At 37.0% G+C, this 24,776-nt stretch overlaps 3 protein-coding genes across 3 annotated transcripts; all 3 read right to left on the reverse strand.

Annotated features, from left to right (window-relative positions):
- Window positions 1–3,928: 3,928 nt before the first annotated feature.
- LOC131993909 (uncharacterized) lies at window positions 3,929–5,889 on the reverse strand. The gene is made up of 5 exons (XM_059359983.1): window positions 5,496–5,889; window positions 4,810–5,127; window positions 4,365–4,664; window positions 4,132–4,219; window positions 3,929–4,034 (listed from the first exon to the last, which is right to left on the reverse strand). The coding sequence occupies exons 1-5, from the start codon at window positions 5,539–5,541 to the stop codon at window positions 3,929–3,931; spliced, it is 858 nt and encodes a 285-aa protein (XP_059215966.1). The 5' UTR covers window positions 5,542–5,889.
- Window positions 5,890–7,247: 1,358 nt separating this feature from the next.
- Window positions 7,248–18,502, reverse strand: LOC131993910 (uncharacterized). The gene is made up of 18 exons (XM_059359984.1): window positions 18,396–18,502; window positions 17,855–18,175; window positions 17,420–17,719; window positions 15,051–15,156; window positions 14,749–14,846; window positions 14,597–14,631; window positions 12,046–12,102; window positions 11,856–11,912; window positions 11,701–11,737; window positions 10,893–10,964; window positions 10,344–10,664; window positions 9,782–10,075; window positions 9,532–9,613; window positions 9,334–9,431; window positions 9,159–9,193; window positions 8,958–9,014; window positions 8,614–8,670; window positions 7,248–7,730 (listed from the first exon to the last, which is right to left on the reverse strand). Exons 1-18 carry the CDS (start codon window positions 18,439–18,441, stop codon window positions 7,668–7,670), a joined length of 2,136 nt encoding a protein of 711 aa, XP_059215967.1. The 5' UTR covers window positions 18,442–18,502; the 3' UTR covers window positions 7,248–7,667.
- Window positions 18,503–21,347: 2,845 nt separating this feature from the next.
- On the reverse strand, window positions 21,348–24,761 carry LOC131993912 (uncharacterized). The gene is made up of 11 exons (XM_059359985.1): window positions 24,581–24,761; window positions 24,054–24,371; window positions 23,609–23,908; window positions 23,461–23,503; window positions 23,176–23,276; window positions 23,015–23,049; window positions 22,487–22,543; window positions 22,192–22,266; window positions 21,850–21,924; window positions 21,507–21,581; window positions 21,348–21,392 (listed from the first exon to the last, which is right to left on the reverse strand). Exons 1-11 carry the CDS (start codon window positions 24,624–24,626, stop codon window positions 21,348–21,350), a joined length of 1,170 nt encoding a protein of 389 aa, XP_059215968.1. The 5' UTR covers window positions 24,627–24,761.
- Between the last annotated feature and the right edge of the window lie 15 nt (window positions 24,762–24,776).

Genomic DNA, 24,776 nt, shown 5'->3' on the forward strand with positions numbered 1-24,776 from the left:
AAATAAATGCAAATACATGATTTAAAATGACATGTCTTATAATACTTACCATTTTTACAGTTTGTTGCCTTATGATGACCACAGAACTGTACATCACATCACATTTTGTTGTGTGTTTCATTCAGCTGTACTTGATGAAATAAGAACTTGTGTCTCTATGCTGGGGTTACCTGGCCTGATGATTGTCTCTTGTAGGCAACATTACAGTATGCTGCATCCTCTTGTTGGGGTAAAAGCTAGTTTAGGTCAATTTTGCTATCAGAAATTGACTAAATTAATATTTAACACTTTAAATGATTTACATTTATCCTCGGGGCACCACCTCTTCACTTGGGAAGAGGAAAGATAGCAAAAATCACAGTCTCAAATCCTAAAAGTCAATGAAGCACAAACAGAAATTCACAGTACAGATTTAACCTAATTTTAAAAAACTTTACAGAGACTGTCCATATCAATCAGTACATTTAATTTATTTGTGAATGTAATAACAACAAAGCTGTTATATAGCCTAACCTTTAGGCTTTACAATGTTTTATTTAACATTTCTTAATTATTATTCATATTTGCGTTGTCACACATCTTATGTTACTAATTCATTTTTTTATCCATCGATATTAATGGACCTATTTTACATGTATACCTTGTTTCTGTGTTCACCCCTGTATCAACATTGTTCTATGTATGTTGGGACCATAAAGTTTATTGTTTGAGACTGGAAAAACTGGACTGGAAAAACAGACGTTCTGTGTGCACAATTGCACAGTACACACCTAAGTACAGTTACACTAAAGAGTTACACAACTATATGTACATAAATAGAACACCACATATGGCTCCAATATGTGCAAAAAAAATGCAAATTCAGTGGACTCAGACTTTGAAAAGAAAATAGCAGTTATCAACATGTATAATTATATAATAACTTAATATTACATAATTTACAAATTAAGTGTACAAAATGCAGTCCTCCACTCACTAATACTATAATAACAAAAATAAGGCTTTATGAACATCACCATCCCTTCCATAACCCTACAGTGCACTGATAATAACCTTCTAAGAAATTAAAACAGTAAATTCATACGAAAAATAAATAAAATATAATCAATAACATGGCTAGAATACAGTATGAGTTCATAGAAAATCTTGAATATAAAATCTGGATCATATTTTGAATCCATGGCTAATGAGAAAGAGCAGTAAACCCAGTGTTGAAGCTTGATCTGATACCAAGCTTAAAGGTGTTTCACTCCCAGGCGTGACCTGGCTGATGCGACTGGCTCCTTACCATCCGATGACTCTGTGCTGCATAGGATCCATTTATTTTCCATCTTTGCACAGTGAATACATATCCCGGTATCTTTCCATGAACAAAAGCATCTCATGCGGCCGCCACGGTGGTCAAGAACCATGTGCCCTTCCGGGGTCAAACACACCCAACAAGGTGAACCGACATACATTTATACCTGCGCTCATGGGCGACAGGACAGCGACACCCAGTGGCACATAAAGGAAAATACAGCAACTGATTGATGACGAATATGGCTCTTACACCCAGTATAGGCCAACAAGTACTGCATGTAAACTTAAGGACTTGCTGTGAAACAAACAAGTCAGTGTGTCTTTGTTGTGTTTGTATCTATGCAGAGGTAGAAACAAATGCATGGCAAAGCTAAAAACAACCAAACAAAAAAAAAACTTGCTGACAACTTGCTGCTTGCGTGTCAACATATTGGAGGACAAAAGAAAAATGAAAAACATGGTCTGGAAATGCTGAATTAAAAGTTTATGTAAAGTGTCAAACTGGGGTTGTGTATCTTAATATTTACCCTTTGCCTATTGCTTTTAACAAAGAGCTTCATGATCCTTCTACATTATCACTCCCTGCCTGAGACCTCTGTGTAAAGAACAGATAGATAAAAAAAAAAAAATCCATTTCATTTAATTACTACTGTGGTTAATTTTTTTTTTTGAATAATCATAAATGTACCCATGCACACTTTACAGAGGAACTAAACCTCAGAGTTTTGCCTCAACCCCCAAATAGAAAAAAAGCCTGATCAAACCTTTACATCACCTTCCTTCAACAATAGCCGCGTTTCACCCAGTAGAGGGCGATCACTACGCATATAACACAACATGCAGAATTCAAATACTTTGCACAAAGTTGTCAAGATTTGGACCTCAATCAACAACACTACTAAATACCTTTTGTATTGTTTTCGGCAGAAAAATAGTGTCTTGGGTGTTTAGCTACTCTTTAATATTGTGTAATTCAATGGTTTCAAGAATAAGTGTTACCTCCCCTGAAGTATTTCTCATGTATCTTACTTCCCCTTCAGCCTGTGTTGAGAAAAAACAAAACAAATAGGGCCTATATTATTTGCTGCAAGAATTTAAAAAAAGATTAGATGATATACTTAACAACAATCTTACCATTGTGTCTGATGATTTATGTAAAAAAAGAGACATTAAATGTTTTTTACTTACTCTTAATGCTCTAATGAATAGTACTTATTTCAAGCTAAATATTTCAGAATAACCATTTTTTTCACTAGTTCGTTTAAGCAATTCAGCATCTACTTACTGTATTTTTTGACTATGAACCAGACAAACAAGGTGACCAATACAGCGAAGATCAAGACGCTCAGACGGATGCTGAAAATCTTTAAGTGGTCAGAAGGACTGCAGAATAAAATTTTAATTTAAAGTCTCTCACTAATAGTTATGTTTCTCGAAGCTGGTAATCTTTATTTGGTTACATTAAACATCATTATTCACTCTGAAAATGTGCAATATAATTGTGCATTAAGTTGTAGAGGACAGAAAACAGCATTTACATAAAAAACGAGTTAAAACACATGGGGAGTATACACTATGACTTTATGACCAGACGGTTCAGTGCCTCTTTGTCTTGTTTTTCAACTGTACAGAGATGGATATTATTGTCTGGAAAAAGTAAAACAACAACAACAAACAACTGCTGAGACGTTGTCAACCTGTTGGAGAGCACAAACACACACACACACGCACACACACACACACACGCGCACACACACATACACACAAACACACACAAACAGTATCAAACTGAGGAAGAAAGAACAAAGAAGTGTGCAATCCAAAGCATAAAAAATGTAGAAAATACAGAAACACATTTCTCATGTTTTTTTTAAACTGCGATTGTGTAACTTAGAATTTACCCTTTATCTGTTGCTTGAACCACTGAGCTTTATAATTCTGCCGCATCATCCCTCTCTGCATGGGACCTTTGGGTAGAAAACAAAAAGACAGATATGAAAGTTTCCATTTCTGATGTGTTTCAAATTTGTTTCATTTACGTAAGTACTGCTGTGTGTTGAAACAATTAACGTCCTTTTGTGTAAAAATATTGTGTAATACAAGTGATGATTTTAACGACTAAGGGTTACCTCGCCTGAAGTATTTCTCACGTATCTTACTTCCCCTTCAGCCTGTGTTGAGAAAAACAAACGTCATCTACAGTTAGTTTATCAAAGGACATTATGTTAGATTATTAACAGGACCTCCCTCAGTGCTAAAATACATGTCTCTGATCAAAGACATGCTTTGTAGAGGTGTGGTTGTGATTGATGTATCTTCTTAACAGCAAAAAAAAGGGTGCAGTATAACCGTAAGAAACAAAGAAATGACAATTTTATCCCCAGTGTAATGCAGACTTCTCTGTTAAAGATTATACTGGGAAATTTAAATTCTTCCACAAATCTTACCGTTTCTCTGGCTGATGATTGTGCTTTTGCCTGCTCTAAAAAACAGACAATGAAAACATCCATAACTTAGTCTCAATGCTTGATGACAATAATGCACAAGAGTTCTCATTTGAAACAAATTTCTTTAGAATAACCATATTTGTCTTTCTTAAAATTAATTAGTTTTATCAGTTCAGCATCTACTTACTGTATCTTTTGACTATGAACCAGATGAACAATGTCACCATTACAGCGAAGGTCAACACGCTCAGACGGATGCTGAAAATCTTTAAGTGGTCAGAAGGACTGCAGAATGAAGATTTAAGCACAAAATGAAAATGATTATTTTTCTTAAATGGCCACATTTCTCTAAATACTGTATGTTAATGTAAAGGCTGCTGACCTTGGGTATCCACCTTGAGCTGTGGGTGCTTCGCTTGTAAAGACAAGGGTGAGATTCTCGTGTTCAGGAGTGGGTGTCAAAGGTTTTGCTGTGGTAATAATTCAAAACAGCACTGTGATTACCACTGTATTACAACAATTATTATTAATGCTTATATCACTTATGTAATAACTCAACATGTACATTGTTGTTTTGACAGGTATTTATTAATTCAAAATACTTATAGCACTTACTGATGGAAGGTCTCCCAAAAACAGTTACATGCACTGGCATCTGTAAGTCTCCTTTAACACAGTAATACCAGCCGCTGCTCTCTAACTTCAGTCCACTCATAGTCACAGTGAAAACATTTGGGACACTCGCATTGATGGTCCCTGTTGTTCCACCAATTGACCCTGATGACGTTGTAACACAGGAACTGCCCAGCTTGCACCACTTCATTTCTCCAGAATTGTGATAGTAACAATTGATGGTTATATCACCTCCAATAAATCCTGTTACCTTCTGATTGTCCACAGAGAGACTGGGTCGATCTGAAGGGAAACAAATTCAACAAAAATAAATGTAGGGAGCCTAATAACAATCCGTTTCTGAAGCAAAGAATAAGCGTTTTTTCCTTCAGAGATTTACAAGTTAAAGAATTTGAAATTAGTTGAGAGATGGTTTAAGGGTTCTTACCTCCAGTGACTGACAGGTGAAAATACTGTCGGACATCTCCCTCATTTTTAATCTCCACAGCACACCAATAATAAGTGTTCGCACCGCTCACATCATTTATAGTCACAGTGAAGATTCTTTGGCTTTTGTCATCAGAGATTGAAAACTTTTTGGAATTTTGTTGGTTTGTTTTAGCTGCATAAGTGCAGCAGGAAAAATAATATCCTTCACACAGATATTTCACATGGTTTCTGTATTGTGAGCCATAGAGACATGGGATGGAGATTGAGCCTCCAGTCTTCACTGACACATCACTGACTGTTGTTATGCTGTGAATTCCTGCAACAAGAACATGTATTCACGAACATATACTCTTTCTTTATATGACCTATTATACAAGCTCATATTAGCTGTTGTTTTACATGTTTGATCGTTATAATCTTCAAAATATAGAAATACAAAACTGAAAGCTATCACTTAGCTGTGAATTCTGCAACAAGAACAAATACAACGTTATGATATATTCATGAATAATACTTTCACTTGACCTGTATAATATAGATGTTAATAATAACTGTTGATTCACAAATTACATATATTTACATTACAGTTAATTATAGCCTTTTATAAAAACAAACCTATGTGTCATTTAAAGAACAAGAGGCTTTAAAAAATACCTAAATGGTAACATGACCTTTTTGACAGACCTGTTAGTCCAGTAAAGATGAGAAGAAAGCTGAGAAGAGCAGCCATATTGATGTGTAAATCAGATTAAACTATATCAACCAGAGCAATGACAGACTAATGTTTTACTTCCTGATTGTTGCTATATACACATTTCTCAACACTAAGAGCAACAGAGCTGTGCAACACGTCCACATCATCCAGGGCCGGTTATTCCTACAGGCCACCAAGGTGGCTGCCTAGGGCGCCAAATTGGCAGGGGGCGCCCCCTTGTGGCGCCCTTAAGCATACATCTTTGTTTTAACAACATTGATTAACGAAACATTTTTTAAAAAGCATGGGCAATAAAACCCTCATTGAATTAAATGAACATGCCCCAACCCATATTTCGAATGAAAATGTAATATTATATTATATAAAATATGATACGTGCATAGGTGTCGTCACTCGTCATGACGATGCAGTTGCAAGTCACAAAACACTAGAACTAGATCACGCTAACGGTCGTAGAAGGTCAACTAGCAAAATGAAAAGGACCAAACTGTCTGGTGCACAGGGGCGAAAACGAAGAAAAGTGGAGGAGGACAAGAAAGCACAGTATAGAGGTATGTATTTTCATCTCAGACATTAGTTCTAAAGTTTAATTAAAATTGTGTTTTCTTTCACTGTTCATGGTTGACGTTTGGGGGGGCGCAAAATCTCAATATCGCCTAGGGCAGCCAATGGGCTAGAACCGGCCCTGACATCATCTGACCTCTGAGACAGACAAACAGATCGATAAAGAGTTTAATCTCTTTTTAAAATAATGTTTCTAGGTTTCAGTGGTTTAGGGCTACGTTGGAGGAACCCCTTTTGTTGAAAACTTTACCGATAATAATCTCAGGCGATTTGAGTCAACAAGCTGCGGTTTCAGTGGTTTAGGACTAAGTTCTTTCTGTGTGCTTGACATTGCGATATATTCCTTTTCAGACTTAATTAAGGCACAAACCAAATGCTATTTAAATAAAAGATATACAGTAGTTTATTAGAAGAAACACCTTAAAATAATAAGCATGAACCATTTTAATGAAATACTTCCTTGGTAAGGTATCTATCAAGCAACAATGCACTGTAGTACTTTATTCCACCATCACTATGAATGTTTAATGGATGTGTTCAAAGAATATTATAATTGTTTGCATGGAATTAGGTTAAGCGCATTGTGTTTGTCCAAACCTGGGACTCAGATGCAGATCAGCTCACATTTTATGACACATTAATGCAGAAAACTAGGTTATTTCAAAGGGTTCATATACTTTTTCTTGCAACTGTACATATCAGTGATTATAACTTTTTATGTACAAGACATTTGTTTCTTTTTTATATTGAAAATTGTTTTCAAATCAAAAACATTTTTTTTTTCAGGTACCATAGAGGAGACCCATGGAAAGAGTTAACAAAGTAAACCTTCATTGATTTACCAGCTGCTCGAGGCAGACATTTGTCTTAAACGCAGATTAAACCCAATATAAAGTTGTGGCCATTCCGATCATTTTCATGAATGTGCACTTCATCTATATTTAACTTGATAATTTCTATGTCAAACCTATATAAATCAAACACGCACAATAAATAAATAATTAAAAAAAAGTAGATATTGTTTCTAAAAAGTTACACCAGGCTAGTGGCATTTCAGCCAGAAAAGATTAATATATTAGAGGAGAAGAGGGAGAGGAGATGATGACAACAGTTTGACAACAGTGTTGAATGTATTTGTTAAACAGTTTAATTGTATTTTTTTTTCATTCAACAATAACATTAATTTTACATCAAATATATAGCTTAAAAGACATGATAATAATACAGACTGAAATGAAGAAAAACAGTAAAACCCTCTACAAGTGGGTAAGTCCTATCTACGAGTGAGAGTGCTGTTGTCAATGCTTCTGGGGAACATCCCTTTAGCTGAAGAAGGTTTGTAAGATTGATTTTGCAATCATCTTAAATTATACTTCTGGGGTATCAGGCCAAGGTCAGGACTTGTTTTCTGGCTATGCAGGAGGAATATAAAAACTGAAAAGGTGTAAGCACTCCGAATGAAAAAAAGAAGAAGTAAGAAGTTATTGCAATTCCAAAGAAATAATGACAACACGTTGCATTGCATCATCTAAAAAAGTGATAAAATAACGGATAAGGTGTCGGGGAGGGGGTAACATTTACAGGTTTTGTTCGTGCTGAGCCAACCTGCTGTATGTTACATCATCATCGTTTGCTTCAACCTGTTGCAGAAAAGAAAAAAGACAATCAGGGATGAAGATCAAAGTCACTACTTTTGGAGTTCTGTTTGAGCTAAATGCTAATGTCAGCATGCTAAATATGTCCACAATGACCATGGTAACATACTCATGGCTCATAGCAGGAATGTTTATGATAATCGTTGTCTTAATTGAGGGTGTAAATTCAAGGTATTCAAGGAACTATTTGTCCTATTAGGCACATGTTCATACATGGGATGTAAAATATTGTACCTGAGGACCCGGGATAGAACAATTTAAAAATAACTTAAGAAAAAAAAAGATTAAAAAAAGTACAAGCACTAAAAGCAGCATTGAACATAAAAAAAATGGATTGTGCAATTAAATTTATAATATGGCCACTTTATGTTTTATTACTTGTTTTGCTCATCTTTGCACTTGTTTGTGACTCGTCCGTGTTTATTGCATATGTTTAAGGACATTTCTGTCTGTTCGATGTGTTTGACCTTTTATTTCTTTTACTTTTTTCTGAATTTATATTCAATTCTGATTTTCCTCCTGAATTTCCCCATTGTGGGATCAAAAGTAGCATTGCAAATAACCTGAAAGTGAAATTGCACATTTTCACCTGATGATGTCGCCAAATGTAAAGTTATGGGATCACCAAAGTAATAGACAGATATCCTCTGGGCAACAGGAATGATTTTACCAAATATTATGATAATCCATCTAATAGCTGTTGTGATATGTCGGTGGACAGGCAGACTGACATTGCCATCAATATAGATGGATTATTTCTATGAAAAATGTGTATGACAAAATAATAAATGCTCTTTAGGTGTTTAAATAACTTTTTGTGCACTTGTATTGTGTAATACAAGTTGTGGTTTCAGTGGTTTACGGATACCTTGTCTGAAGTTTTTGTCATGTGATTGACATTGCTGTATGTCACTTCCTCTTCAGCCTGATGAAGAAGCAGAAAAGTCATTTAAATAAAGGATATACACCGTACTATAAACTATACTTCTATATATATACTAGACCTTTATCAACATGACCACATTTGTTCAAAATGAAAGCATGAATCATTTCATATGAATACTTTCTTTTTTGAATGCACATTATCAGAGGAATTACCATAAAGTTGACTGATAAATAGCTCAAAGGAATTATAGAATCTGAGTAAAGTTGCTTGAAAAAGAAAGAAAGAAACACAAGTTTCAGCCCCAATAATTTACACAAAAGCCTTACCCGGTCTGACGTTGTTTTCTTTGTCTTAACAATACTGTATGTTACTTCCTGTTCAGCCTGTGTGGAAGGAGCAAAGGGCAGAGCATGAATGGCAACACAAAATATATATATCTTATGTATGAATGTTTTTATGTTTCGCTTTGTATCATTGAGCTAAGCAAATGATAGTGTGTTCTTTGTAAATGAATCAGCATATCTTACTGTTGTTGTGGCTGATGAGTCTGCTTCAGTCTGCACTAAAAATAAAGGACAAGGACCCATTTAAGTATCAATGCTCAATAGTGCACAGTAGTCTTCATTTATGGTCAAATATTTTTGAATAACAAGCAGAAGAAGTTGTTAAGAACTGTGTTCAAGTCAAATTCAGCAGACTTACTGCATCTTCTCAACATAAACCAGATGAACAAGATGACCATGACAATGACGATCAGCAAACTCAGAGGGATGATGTAGAGCTTTAGGTCGACTGGAGCACTGCAGCATACATTTAAAGCAAATAGAGCAAATGCATTAAAATAAACAAACTTGTTTAAACAGTCCAACAATGTAGTTGTGAGCAAATATGAGGGCTGACCTGTCCTTTCCGTCCTGAAACCATGAATCGTCTGGAAAAAGAGGCTCAGTAGTAGGTGAAAAGGTGCTTAAAAGTCTTGTTGCTGTGATTGTGAAATATCAAAAATAAGACATTTAAAACTTAAATGACCATATTGAATACTAATATCTCATCTTTAGGAAATCGAAACATGAACAAATGACTGAAAATGTATTATGAAATGTATTATTTACAATTTTATATTGGGCATGACTTGTACAGTGATACTTACTAGTTATGGGTTGCTCGTTGACAGTTACATGCACTGGCATCTGTAAGTCTCCGTTAACACAATAATACCAGCTGCTGCTCATGAGTCCATGCATAGTCACAGTGAAAACATTTGGGACACTTGCATTGATAGTGACTGTTGTTCCATCTATTGATCCTGATGGCCCGGTCACACAGAAACTGCCCAGCTTGCACCACTCTATTACTCCAGGGTTACTGTATCGACAACTAATCGTGATATTCCCTCCTTTAAATCCTGTTACCTCCTGATGGTCCACATAGAGACTGGGTGTAGCTGAAGGGAAAACAACAGAATTACGTAAACTGAAATGGAAATGGAAACTTCAGTGAGACTAACTTGTGCATGCTGGGGAAGTTTCAAATATTTCTTGCATATACAGTAATTATATCTGGTGGATAAATTATTTTAAGAAACATAAGTAATTGTTGCATCAAAAATAATTTGTCTTTGTGCTAAAACTCTTGGGCAGCCCTCTGTGTGTTTCCTCTAATTTGTTTAAATTTCACAAAGCATTTTCTAAAGATGCTTTGAGGGTTCTTACCTCCGGTGACTGACAGTTGAAAATGCTTTCCGTAATCTGGCCCATCATTCATTTCCACAATACACCAGTAGTCCGTGTCCTTATCCGTCACGTCTTTTATAGTCACAGTGAAGATTCTTTGGCTTTGGTCATCAGAGATTGAAAACTTTCCTGAACTACTGTGTTGGTTTGTTTTAACTACAGAGGAGCAGGACACCCAGAAAGCTCCTTTACACAAATATTTCACATGATTTTTGTATTCTGACTCATAGAAACATGGAATAGAGACTGAACCTCCAGTCCTCACTGACACTTTACTGACTGTTGTTATGCTGTGAATTCCTGCAACAAGAACAAACAAACGGTTGTATTCACCAACTCTTTCTATATATAACCTGCATATTGTACACACTCACGTTAGCTGTTGTTTTACACGTTTGGACATTATAATCTCCAAAATATATGAAATAAAAAACTGAAAGCTACTACTTGTCTTGTTCTCATCTCCTAACATGACCATTAGAAGCATACAGTATATAAACTATAGTAAATATTGTTCTTGTGACTGACCTGTGAGTCCAGTGAGGATGAGAAGAAAGGTGACATGAGCAGTCATGATAAGTGAGTGACCAGACAACATGGCTTAATCCAGCGCACTATGACACTGATCATCTACTTTCAAAATGTGCAAAGTTCAAACCTGTCTTCCTCCTACTGAGAGGAAGTTGTCGTACATTGGTTGGTTATATAAATATCTATGCAGCTATAGTGTATCTCCTGAGTCTTGTGGACTGTGCACTAGACATAACAAAAAATAATACTTCTAATACTAATACTTCTAATATTCATACTACTACTAATACTTCCCTGCTGTGGTTTAAGATCAATTTTTGGCAACAGAAATCAGACAGACATAGATTGCAAATGTTTAATGTGACATGCATATAGTACATAGAAAAACATAAAAACAAACTAGAAACATAAAATGAAGATACATGTTATCAACGATTATGTTAATGTGTCTTTGAAATGTTTTGCAACTGTGCACAAGAGGGTTAAAGAAAGGTGAAACTGTAACAAATAAAAAAGGGGAAGGAAGAATACTATACACTTGACACCTTGACAACCACCCAGTGGAAAAAAACAAACCACATTCAAATGTGTTGATGGTGCTGAGCCAACATGCTGTATATAATGTCATTATGTTTAGCTTCACCCTGTTAGAGAGCAGAAGCAAATATGACATTTAGGAAGGAAGAGGGAAGTTGCAAATTGTTATAAAGCCTGACAAAAATAAATGCAAATAAATGATTTGAAATGACATGTCTTATAATACTTACCATTTTTACAGTTTATTGCCTTATGGTGACCACAGAACTGTACATCACGTCCACATCGCTTTCAGCACATGACCTCTGTGGAAAGGACAGATCATTGGGCCAGAGAATTAAACACAAATTAACACATTTTGTTGTGTGTTTCATTCAGCTGTACTTGATGAAATAAGAACTTGTGTCTTTAAGTTGGGGTTACCTGGCCTGATGATTGTCTCTTGTAGGCAACATTACAGTATGTCGCATCCTCTTCATTCTGTTTGTAGAAGCAAACCAAATGAAAACAACAAATACATTGTATTTCATATATGATTATTTCCTTTAACAGCAATGCATCATTGAGAGGGACTGCATTTACTGATTTCTAGATTTCATGGCAGTTGTGGTACCTGGCTTGATGTTTTTCTCTTTTGTTTCACAGTACTGTATGTTACTTCTGCTTCTTTCTGTGTGAAAGGAGCAAAGCAAATGTCAGAGGATTATCTCATAACCGTTTTTTGTACAGTTTTAAAAATATATACATTACAACACAACTTTATTAAAAAAAATAAAATGATGCTTGCTAAAATAGTCAAGCTATACATTAGCTTGTGCTGAATAAGCAGACCCTAACGTCAGACTTCTGAGGTGTAATTTTAAGTGATGCAGTTTACAATATGAGAGGAGTATGAGTATGAGAGGCATGTTCTTTTTAGGATATACAAAGTTACTATATTTCCATTTGACCAGTGGCTCCTAGAGGCTGTACTTCCAAACAGCAGTGTGATGAGTCAATATTAAAGTGCATGGAAAAATACTGACAATGACAATGTGTGACTATTTGCAGATATGTTTACCATGTTCAGTATGGTGTGACCAGACCAACTTTTTTTTTACACTACATTACCACAACTCTGCAGAAGTTTGACTTAAATGCAATGTTTTTGATCTCTGCTAAAACCTGACTCAATCATCAACTAGTTGCAGTGATTAAGACTAGAAATAAGGATCAAGGTGAATTCAAATCGATTCTAAAGGATAAAGAAATAATTTCCCTTGGTCGGTGTGACTGCTCCATATGAGTCTCTACTCGAGGCTCTTTCACTGTGATGGCTGTATTTGTATTTAATTGTATTTAATTGTTTATGTTAACTGTGTTTAAATGTTGTAATGTGTCACTTTTTATGTTGCTTTCTTGGCCAGGTCTCTCTTGGAAAAGAGATTTTTTAAATCTCAATGAGACTTTTACCTAGTTAAATAAAGGATAATATAATATGTCTTAAACTGTCATGGACTTTTGAACCTGGGACTGAAAAAGAGTTCAGAATATAACCACTGATTTGGGCCGAATCAAATCAAAGTATTGGACACGTTGACATTTGACCTGATGCTGCTGCTGTAGGAAAAGATAGGGGATAGACTGCATTTCTTCACCTACGTAATATTACAAAAATTAGACACATCCTGTCTCAAAAGGATGCAGAAAAATGAGTTCATGCTTTTGTTACTTCAAGGTTAGATTACTGTAATTCCTACTTCTACTACTACTACTGTAAATCCTACTGTCAGGCTGCTCCAAAAAATCCTACAAGTTAGTCCAGAATGCTGCAGCTCGTGTACTGACAAGAACCAAGAAAAGAGATCATATTTCTCCTGTTCTAGCTTCGCTGCACTGGCTCCCTGTAAAATCCAGAATTGAGTTTAAAATCCTTCTTCTTACTTACAAAGCTCTAAATGGTCAGCCACTATCATATCTTAAAGACCTCATAGTCCCACATTACCCTTCTAGAGCAAAATCATCATGATCAAAAATTCTAGGTTACTTGTGGTTCCGAAAGCCCTTAAAACTAGATTGGGAGCCAGAGCCTTCAGTTATCAAGCTCCTCTCTTGTGGAATCATCTCTCAGTCTCAGTACGGGAGGCAGACACCCTCTCTTTATTTAAGAGTAAACTTGAAACTTTCCTCTTTGACAAAGCCTATAATTCGGGATGAGTGAGACCAGCCCTAGCCCGGGCCTGCCTTGGACCAGCCCCTAGTTATGCCGCTATAGGCCCAGTGTGTCGGGGGACACCGGGCCCCTCTTTTCTTCTCTCTCTCTGGTGTCCCAAAAATACATGACACAAGCTTTTATTTTCCCAGACTACTTGCACTTTTCTCTGCTCTCTCTTTCACAGGGTGTCGAGCTGTGGTCCTGCTCTGCATCACTCCTGCTGGTCTCACTGCCGTGGATCTTATCCCCAGATGGGAATGCTCCTCTCCTGGTCCACTCTACACTCACCATCACTACTGGCCAATGGTGGCGCTTCATCCCCTGCTGCTTTGCCCCTCCCAGAACTCCTGCTCCTCTCTGTCTCTCTCTCAACCGTCTCTCTCTATCCTCCCTCCCTCTCCCCCTTCATCCTCTATCTACTCTATTCTACTCTGTTGATCCTGTGGTCTCCCTGAGGTTTCTTTTTCCCCTGTTAAAAGGGTTTTTTGAGGAGTTTTTCCCTGGCCGCTGTGAGGGTCTAAGGACAGAGGATGTCGTACCATGTACAGTCTGTAAAGCCCTTTGAGGCAAATCTGTGATTTGTGATTTTGGGCTATATATATAAAATTGACTTGACTTGACGTGACAAACATTATTACAATTCTTATCTAAATGACTGTACGAATCTGAGAATATCTACTCAATAGTGAACCTCATGGTGGCACTACAGGAGAAGTCCTGTCATGAGTGAAAAAGTGACTGCAGTAGTCATCATTCAACAGATGTTAAGATAGCTTACCAAAAACAAAGAAAGCAATATTTTCTGTGAAAATGTTAGTATAATTCATTGTTCTATTGGTGAAGCTGAATAACAATTGTACCTCCATCTCCATATTGCAACACCTTTAAGCCTTCTTTGTTAGGAAAAAAAATTATATATTTATATATATACACACACATATAAATACATACATGGAAATTCATATCTTACCATTGTTGTGGCTGATGATTCTGCTTTGGTCTGTTCTAAAAGTTAAAAATAAAATTGACAATGCACAATAATGTAAACTTAAAGAATTTATTCAAGAATTTCAAAAATATTGAGCTTGAATTGGATTGCTCAAACTTCAAAGTTTGACTTACTGTGTTTTTTTATTATACACCAGATTAACAACGCCACCATTACAGTGAGGATCAGCAAGCTCAGAGAGATGATGAGACTCTTGTGGTAAACTGAAGCACTGCATCACACATTTTGAGCACAAAATAAAAATGAGTTAAGACAAATAGCTGGTTCTTCTTTAAACAATGCTATAATACCCTTTGGTTTATAATAGAATATCTTTAAAAAAGATGTATAGAGAGAGAGAGAGACAGAGTCATACAAAGATTTTACAATAAACTGGCCAGTTTTCTCAATACTGGATGAAAATGCAAAGACTGACCTGCGATTTTTTGTCTCAACTTTGGTAGTTGGTTCGTCTCCAGTGACAGGGATGAGATCAGGAGTGGGTGATAAGGTAGAGAAACCTCTTGTTGTTGCATGAGTGGCTATAATCCAAAACAACAAAATAAAGCATAATCATATAATATTACAATATAATACAATATGATATACAATACTTTTTCTATGATAATTTGAGTCCTTCCCCTAAAATATGACCCTGTGATTTTGCACAACACCTTTTTATGCTGTGCCCTCTAGATGCCATAGTTATTTTAAAGTATGCCAAGGCAGAAGTTACATTATGAAGTGTAAAAGCAAAAGGGGAAGTGTAGAAAGTAGTATTACTAGCGGTCATGTCCTGTGTGAAAACAAATTACATTACATTACATGACATGTCATTTAGCAGACGCTTTTGTCCAAAGCGACTTACAATAAGTGCATTCAACCTGATGGTACTAGACATAGACCATAGGAATCAAGTAAGTACATAACTTTAAGAGCTAACTGTCATCGCTAAAGGAGTGCTGTATGTTAAAGAAGAAAAGAAGAGAAAAGAATACAATTTTTTTTTAATATATATATATGTTAGGTGACCATGACTTAACCGAGATATTGTTGGAAGAGATAGGTCTTCAGCCTGCGGCAGAAGATGTACAGGCTGTCTGAGGTCCTGATGTCGGTGGGGAGCTCGTTCCACCATTTGGGAGCCAAGACAGAGAAAAGTCTGGAAGTGGTTTTGAGGCGAGTTGACCCACGCAGGGTGGGAGTCGCCAGCTGTTTGGCCGATGCAGAGCATAGAGGACGGGCAGGGGTGTAGAGTTTGACAAGGTCCTGGATGAAGTAGGACCTGAACCGTTAGCAGCAGAGTACGCCAGAGCTAGAGTCTTGAAGCTTATCCGCGCAGCCACCGGTAGACAGTGGAGGGAGCGGAGGAGGGGTGTTGTGTGTGAAAATTTGGGAAGATTGAAGACCAATCGAGCAGCTGCATTCTGGATGAGTTGTAGAGGTCGGATGGCTTTGGCAGTCAGACCTGCCATGAGGGAGTTGCAGTAGTCCAGGCGTGAGATGACCAGTGCCTGGACCAGGACCTGAGCTGCCTTCTGAGTGAGAAACGGGCGGATTCTCCTGATGTTATGCAGCAAGAATCTGCAAGATCTGGTAGTGACGGTGATGTTTGTTGAGAGGGACAGTTGGTTGTCAAGAGTTACGCCAAGGTTTTTGGCGGTTTCTGTGGAGACAACCACTGTGTTCTGGACAGTGATGTGGAGGTCAGTGGTGGGGGAGCCCTTCCCTGGGAGGTAGAGTAGCTCAGTCTTTCCCAGGTTGAGTTTGAGGTGGTGCGAGGACATCCACTGGGAGATGTCGGCCAGACATGCAGAGATACGTGCTGCTGCATGTGTTTCAGACTGGGGAAATGAGAAGATTAGCTGGGTGTCATCGGCATAGCTATGATAGGAGAAGCCATGCGAGTGGATGAGGGAGCCAAGGGAGTTGGTGTATATCGAGAAGAGGAGCGGACCAAGGACAGAGCCTTGAGGGACCCCGGTGGTGAGTAGACAGGGTTCTGAAACAGAACCCCCCCAAGTTACACGGAAGGTGCGGTCCTTGAGATAGGATTTGAGCAGAGACAAGGCAGAGCCCGATACTCCAAGGTGGTGAAGGGTGGAGATGAGGATCTGGTGATCCACAGTGTCGAAAGCTGCAGAAAGGTCCAGTAGATCCACCACAGATGAGAGAGAGGCCGCCTTTGCCTTGTGAAGCTGTTCAGTCACAGCGAGAAGGCCAGTCTCTGTTGAGTGGCCCTTCTTAAAACCAGACTGGTGAGGGTCAAGGAGGTTGTGCCTATGCAGGTAGCAGGATAGTTGGTTGAACATAGCCCGTTCCAGAGTTTTGGAGAGGAACGGCAGTAGAGAGACAGGTCTGTAGTTGTCCACTAAGGATGGGTCGAGGGTTGATTTCCTTAGGAGAGGATTCACCCTTGCTTCCTTCAAATCTAAACAATGTTATTTATAGTAATATAACTTAACTTCTGTGTGTCATATTTACATGTACCTCACTTCCAGACATTATGTGCATTTATTTAAAAAAAAAAAAAATCTTTTATAATGCCTAACTGTAGTTTTTTGCAGTAGTTGTGAAACAAAAACGTAAAAGCTTTTTCATGTTAACATTTTTAAATTGGGGACAGTTACATTTAGGTATGAGTACGTATTGATCTCCCGCCAGCAGTAAGGGTGCTAATTTAATAAACACTCGGTAGGTTGATTTGGTTGAGAACAAACAACAGGTATTTGTTAGATTATTAAAACCATTTCCAAATGGCTGGACTTTAACATGTTTTTTCATAGTTTTCTAATTAATACTTACTAGTTGTCGGTCTCTCAGTAACAGTCACATGCACTGGCATCTGTAAGTCTCCTTTAACACAGTAATACCAGCCGCTGCTCTCTAACTTCAGTCCACTCATAGTCACAGTGAAACTCTGCAAATCCGATTTGATGGCCACGACTGCTGTTCCATCCATTGATGCAAAAGGCCCTGTCACACAGGATCTGCCCAGCCTGCACCACTTTGCTTCTCCAGGTTTGCTGTGGTAACATGTGATGGTTATTTTTTCTTCTTTAAAGCCTGTTACCTCCTGATGATCCACATAGAGACTGGACAAACCTGAAGGGAAAATCCAATAGAAAACTGTGGGCAGCCCTTCAAACATGGCACATTTGGGTTATTGCGTTTCCATCAAATTGTTCAAATGTCACAAAGAATTCAAAATGTGGTCAAATATGATTCAGGTTTTCTTACCTCTAGTGACTGATAGGTAAAAAAAAGTTCTGACATCTGGATCGTTGTCAATCTCCACAGCACACCAGTAATAACCAGTATCTTCATCTGTCAGATCTTTTATAGTCACTGTGAATATGCTTTGGATTTTATCATCAGAGATTGTAAACTTTCTTGAGCTTTGTTTATCAGTTCGAATTTCAGTAGAGCAAGTTAACCAATTAGTCCCTTTACACAAGTATTTCACATTGTCCCAGTATTGTGATTCATAGGGACATGGGATAGTGATCGAAGCTCTTGATTTCACCGACAATCGACTGACCATAGTTATGCTGTGAACTCCTATAACAAGAACAAATACAGCATTTTAACAGATGTACAGTATTGCTCCTTCCAAAGACTTCAAATTAAATTTTTCATCTTGCATAATACATCCACAATACAGGAAATAAAACACTTAGCTTAAAGCATTATGTAAAACAACCTGCCCCATTTCATCATCATCTGATCGGAGGAACAAAAAACAAAACATGAAATCATTTTAAAATAACCCATAGCTGACCTGTGAGTCCAGTGAGGATGAGAACAAAGCTCAGATGAACAGCCATGTCTGCGAGTGAGCACAAAACAACATGAACCCAAGCACTGACAGACTTAAGACAGAAACTACTTCCTTGTCCTAGTTAATATGCAATTGTATCTGTTACCATCTTGCGGCCTTTCTAGTAAGGCAGTTGCATCACACAAGTTGTCTGATGAAGTAAGTACTGCATGCAGCCCCAAAGTATTTTGGGTGTAAAATGTAAAAATCAGTGAGCACTGAATGCAGTCTATAGTCCATCCATTAATCTGTTTATTAATCTAAAATGTATCTGGTGAGTTGACCTTCACCATAATATATGGCCACCTCCTTATGGGAACTCTTGGGGCACTGGGATTCACTGATATAAATAATTTGATTATTAGTAGGGATGAGCAAATACACCATTATCTGTTGCCGTACCAAGTAAATTACCTGTATCTGTATCAGCAAGCAGAATGGGTGTTGTTTAAACAGGACGTGGGTGGGGCTTTACTGCAAGTTGATATTCTACACCTTAACTTGACATGGGTTGATCAGAAGCTGCTTTATTTAATATTTATTACATTTTATTATTTACAGACCACACTCACAATTAAGCTTCAAAACTATTTAAAGTACAACAACCCAGTAAGTAATTGACACTTAAAATAAAAGGGTTGCCAACCAGACTCACGGTTGACAAATAATAACTAACAATTAATAGACAGCCGCCTGTTCTTTCACGCTGGTGAGGTAACTGTTTTTCTTCCGAGGTGATCAGCTGGTGCCATCAACCTGATCTGGAGCACGTGGGCCCGGTGTTCCAGTTGGATAAAAAGGGCAGCTGGCTGTTAGCTCGCTCTCTCTCGCTTCCCTCGCCAGCATTCACACTTTTTTTGTTTTTTGTTTTTTTTGGCATTCCATTAATTTCCACTTCACAACACCCTACCTTACATGATCAATACACCCACATTTACATGACTGAAACCACTGACATACACACCTCATGCTTGTGTTACTTTAGGTTGTATTTATTTACTTAAATAAATTTATTTTTATACCTGCTATACGCCGCGTCTCTCCCATTTTTGTCATCTCCTTTGAGCCGGGTCATGTCACTGGTTAATTGAAGGAAAATAGCTCTGTCAAACCTTACAAATTGATACTTGCAGACAGCAAGTAACAACAAAATATACATCACCAAAAACCAGCACTACAAATACAAATAAACCATAATACAATTTAGTTTTAGTTTTGAAATACATAAGCCGTACCAGATACCCCTTTCATCCAAGTATCTGGCTCAACCCCAATTATTAAAGTGATTTGTTAAAACGAGGGACAAGTGGTTAAAATTAAGTACAGTTGATGGATGTTGATCAAGAAAGATGCAAGATGCCTTTATAGTCACTGTACTAGTATAATACATTTTGGTTTGGAGCAAGCCTAAGGACAAAATCAATTAAAGTACAACAGAAGAGAAAAATAAATACTTTATACACAGAACTAAATAATAAAGTGTCCAGTACCAGAAACAAATGAAGCCAATAGTGCAGCATAATTAGAGTTATTCATGCAGATTATATTCAGATCAAGAGATTTTTATAGTTGGGGAGAACAAGAAGAAACAGTCAGAGTGGTTGAGATATAATGCAGTCAACGGTTGCACATAGATAGTCTGTAATGTCAAGATGTAGTTGGGTAAAAGCCTCTTCCTCTGACTCAACCTGCATTGCAAATAAAATTCCCCACACCACGTATTTGAACAACGGCAGCAAAGAACACTTCACAATCACTCCCCGTTTGTGACATAATCTTCACAGCAGATATTTTGATTTACGAAGCACAAATACTGTTAATGATGGCTCTGGTCGATTCAAGTGTCGAGGTAAGCCTGAAGGTCAAACTGACCAGAAATACAAGCAATGAGGGGTTTGAAAATCCCAACATTTGAAATGCATGCTAATAGGGGCTAAATTCAGCTGGCAGTTCTGTAAGGGTTTGCAATCAGACTGAAGGTGTCAGTATAGCACTATTTCTACATGTCAAACTATCAGGTTGCAGCACTCACAGTAATGTCGGTGAGGCAAATGAATGGTAGCAAGAAGGAAATGATTGGTATTTAAATAACAAAACACCAAATTTAAGTTTCTTTTGCTACAAAGAACATTTGTCAGTTAAGTTTCCTGTATGAGTTGCTAACAGTGTAAGCAACAACCTTTTTGAGATGTAGCATTACTGTTGCAGTAACATGAATTCACCATCTTATTAGCTGCAGGATACTATTGAGTTGTGTAAAGCTACAGACACCCAGGTAAGGGTTTTCAAATAGCTTACAGTAAGAGCTACTGTTCAAAGACTATAATATTAGAAGTTAATTTGGGCGGTTTATCATCATACACCAACTCATCAGATATGTACATTACAAGCATTTATTAAGCTGTTTTTACCAACATGAATGTCATAAAAATGGAACAAGACTGACAGAACATAATTATTTTATAATAGTGAACCTGAATGAATACGTTCCTGCATACACCTCTAAATGAATGCAGTTATTTACCACCCATCCATTTACACAGCTATAAAATGAAGCTTTTGATTTGTGAATTAAAGTGATGTGTAATAAGTTGATGTGGACACAAGAAATAAGGACAAAGGTTTTTTTTTTTTTTTTTTTTTATGAGATGCTATACATTGAGTGATACATTAAACCCTGAAACATGGATAGAGAAAGCAAATAAAGATGTTTCTATACATGGAGACCCCTGCACGAGTCAAGAGTCAAGATTACTTACTAATGGGAGCTTTAGGCTGAATAAATATAGAGTTAAACCCATTCATGTGATTGTCAAACAGAACAGAAAGAAGTTAAATGGTTACACCAGCAACACACTGTGACACTATGAAGCCAAACTACGAGCCAAAAAGATCACAAACGGGGGTCACATGCTAAGCCAATGTGCTGTATGTAACATTGTCGTTGTTTTCTTCAACCTGTGTGGGAAAGAAAATAAAACGTGAAAGTGAGTATAGTGAAACCAGCAACAACATGACAAAAAAGAGAAATAAATGCTGTATGTAGTGTGCAGTTTGGTTTTCTAAATTTACCCTTTGTTCATGTTGTTTCCTCTTAGGAACCACAGAACTGTATGTCACGTCCACATCATTTGCAACATCTGACCTCTGGGAAAGGGGGAAGAAACACATATGAAAGAAATTACTTTAACTTTTTGATGAATACACTTTAGCTGACTGGTACAAAAAGATATTACATTAAGTCAAGCAATGTGTCCTTAAATACAGTAATAACTGTATGCACCTGCAGCCTATGCAGTAAGAGAAAGGAAAAGTGGATTTTCTGAAAAATATATTTAAAAAACCAGCAACAACATGACAAAAAAAAAGGAAATAAATGCTGTATGTAGTGTGCAGTTTTGTTTTCTAAATTTACCTTTTGTTCATGTTGTTTCCTCGTATGAACCACAGAACTGTATGTCACGTCCACATCATTTGCAACATCTGACCTCTGGGAAAGGGGGAAGAAACACATATGAAAGAAATTACTTTCATTTTTTGATGAATACACTTTAGCTGACTGGTATAAAAAGATATTACATTGAGTCAAGCAATGTGTCTTTAAATACAGTAATAACTGTATGCACCTGCAGCCTATGCAGTAAGAGAAAGGAAAAGTGGATTTTCTGAAAAATATATTTAAAAAACCAGCAACAACATGACAAAAAAAAGGAAATAAATGCTGTATGTAGTGTGCAGTTTTGTTTTCTAAATTTACCTTTTGTTCATGTTGTTTCCTCGTATGAACCACAGAACTGTATGTCACGTCCACATCATTTGCAACATCTGACCTCTGGGAAAGGGGGAAGAAACACATATGAAAGAAATTACTTTAATTTTTTGATGAATACACTTTAGCTGACTGGTACAAAAAGATATTACATTAAGTCAAGCAATGTGTCCTTTAATACAGTAATAACTGTATGCACCTGCAGCCTATGCAGTAAGAGAAAGGAAAAGTGGATTTTCTGAAAAATATATTTAAAAAAAAATTCTCTGCAGTTATGGATTACCTGGTTTGTAGGTTTCTTTATGTGCTTAACATGGCTGTATGTTATTTCCTCTTCAGCCTGTGATGAAGGAGCAAACCGCATGTTAGAATGTCCTTCAAATATTGAGAAATGTCCTTTAACAATTGCTCAACACATTTTTCTAAAGTTAATTTATGATAGCACTTAGCAGATTGACTTAAATTGTTACCACACTGCAAATAGTCAAATGAAAAATCATGTTTAGAGGAATGACAAATGATAAATGGGATGCTCAGTTAAGTCTATCCGGTAATGGTTACTGTAATTTCTGTTTTATCTCAGACACATATTTGTTATCAATTTGCATGGGACAGTGTTGTGCTGCAGAACTTCTGCAAAGTGATCTGAGTGTATTATCTGAAAATGTTTGGCTTAAATAGTCACCGAATGCGGTGTGAATGTAAACAATGAATGTAAATGTAAATGTAAACTCCTTTATGATGAATGTCATTTACTGTAGTTCCTTATAACTTTCTTTGTGAAAAATGGGAAATGAATAAGTGATCATACCGCTCTTGTGGCTGGTGTTTCTGTTTTTTTTTGTTCTATTGAGAAACAGTGAAAACCCCTGTTAGTCTCACTGCACAATGGTCTTTATTAACAATAAATATTTAAGAACTGCTAACATATATGGCATGCATTTGATTAATCAAAGCTCAGCATAGACTTACTGTGTCTTCTCAACATAAACAAGATGAACAAAGCCACCATTACAATGAAGATCAACAAGCTCAAAGGGATGACGTACTTCTTCAGGTCAACTGAAACACTGCTACAGAAATAAGTTAATAAAAGCAAACAATGCAGTCATGAAGCAGAATTCATCATCCTTATTATATATCATACTATAGTCTTACGATCGTATTAATCATAATATACTTACTATACATATACATTTTCCTTTACAATTGTCTCTTGTCTTTATACTTTATAATGTTAAATCAAAGCCTTCTTACCCTTTCTGTTCCAGAACAGTTACATGATTGCTTTCTGCAGTGGCTGCAATCCAGAACAAGGAAATGTTAAGCCAAGTAAAAAGACAATATTGAATCAGAAATGGCTATATTAAAAATATTTATATGTCATACTTATAAAAACACTTACTGGTGGAAGGTCTCTCCAAAACAGTTACATGCACTGGCATCTGTAAGTCTCCTTTAACACAGTAATACCAGCCGCTGCTCTCTAACTTCAGTCCACTCATAGTCACAGTGAAAACATTTGGGACACTCGCATTGATGGTCCCTGTTGTTCCACCAATTGACCCTGATGACGATGTAACACAGGAACTGCCCAGCTTGCACCACTTCATTTCTCCAGAATTGCGATAGTAACAATTGATGGTTATATCACCTCCAATTAATCCTGTTACCTTCTGATTGTCCACAGAGAGACTGGGTCGATCTGAAGGGAGACAAATTCAACAAAAAATAAATGTAGGTAGCCTAATAACAATCCATTTCTGAAGCAAAGAATAAGTGTTTTTCCTTCAGAGATTTAAAAGTTAAAGAGTTTAAAATGAGTTGTGAGATGCTTTAAGGGTTCTTACCTCCAGTGACTGACAGGTGAAAATACTGTCGGACATCTCCCCCATTGTTAATCTCCACAACACACCAATAATAAGTGTTCGCACCGCTCACATCATTTATAGTCACAGTGAAGATTCTTTGGTTTTTGTCATCAGAGATTGAAAACTTTCTGGAATTTTGTTGGTTTGTTTTAGCTGCATAAGTGCAGTAGGCAAAATAATATCCTTCACACAGATATTTCACATGGTTTCTGTATTGTGAGTCATAGAGACATGGGATGGAGATTGAGCCTCCAGTCTTCACTGACACATCACTGACTGTTGTTATGCTGTGAATGCCTGCAACAAGAACAAATTCAGCATTTTTACTGCATATATAGTGAACAATAATCCTCTTAATTACAATTGTCTACAAATTAGGTTTGATTTAAAGACAAATTGGTGTATTACTCATCTAACATTCACCTGCGTGACATTTAACAACTGACATTACCACCTCAAGCATAAGACTGAACATCTATATGCATAACGTGACCTCAGTGACTGACCTGTTAGTCCTGTGAGGATGAGAAGAACACGGAGATAAACAGCCATATCAGTGAGTGAGCAGAGTCAGACAAAACTGCATGAGCTGATGCACTGACAGACTAATTTTCTACTTCCTGATTTTACTTAAAATGTACTTGCAAATGTTAAAATCGCTCTTCCTCTTCCAGTCTTCCTCTTCCGCTCTTTCAGTACTTT

This window comes from Centropristis striata, chromosome 20 (assembly GCF_030273125.1).
Source record: "Centropristis striata isolate RG_2023a ecotype Rhode Island chromosome 20, C.striata_1.0, whole genome shotgun sequence".
NCBI classification, from domain to species: Eukaryota; Metazoa; Chordata; class Actinopteri; order Perciformes; family Serranidae; genus Centropristis; species Centropristis striata.

Coding starts and splice junctions, on each gene's coding strand:
- LOC131993909 (XM_059359983.1), bottom strand. CDS start 5,541: ATGGCTGCTCTTCTCAGCTTTCTTCTCATCTTTACTGGACTAACAG. Junction 5,128..5,495: donor CATCTTTACTGGACTAACAG/GTCTGTCAAAAA, acceptor TTCTTGTTGCAG/GAATTCACAGCATAACAACA. Junction 4,035..4,131: donor GCTCAAGGTGGATACCCAAG/GTCAGCAGCCTT, acceptor TTCATTCTGCAG/TCCTTCTGACCACTTAAAGA.
- LOC131993912 (XM_059359985.1), bottom strand. CDS start 24,626: ATGGCTGTTTATCTCCGTGTTCTTCTCATCCTCACAGGACTAACAG. Junction 22,267..22,486: donor TAAAGAAACCTACAAACCAG/GTAATCCATAAC, acceptor CCCCTTTCCCAG/AGGTCAGATGTTGCAAATGA. Junction 21,393..21,506: donor GGAAACAACATGAACAAAGG/GTAAATTTAGAA, acceptor TTTCCCACACAG/GTTGAAGAAAACAACGACAA.
- LOC131993910 (XM_059359984.1), bottom strand. CDS start 18,441: ATGGCTGTTCATCTGAGCTTTGTTCTCATCCTCACTGGACTCACAG. Junction 10,665..10,892: donor CATCCTCACTGGACTCACAG/GTCAGTCACAAG, acceptor TTCTTGTTGCAG/GAATTCACAGCATAACAACA. Junction 7,731..8,613: donor TGACAAAAACTTCAGACAAG/GTATCCGTAAAC, acceptor TTTCTGCAACAG/GTTGAAGCAAACGATGATGA.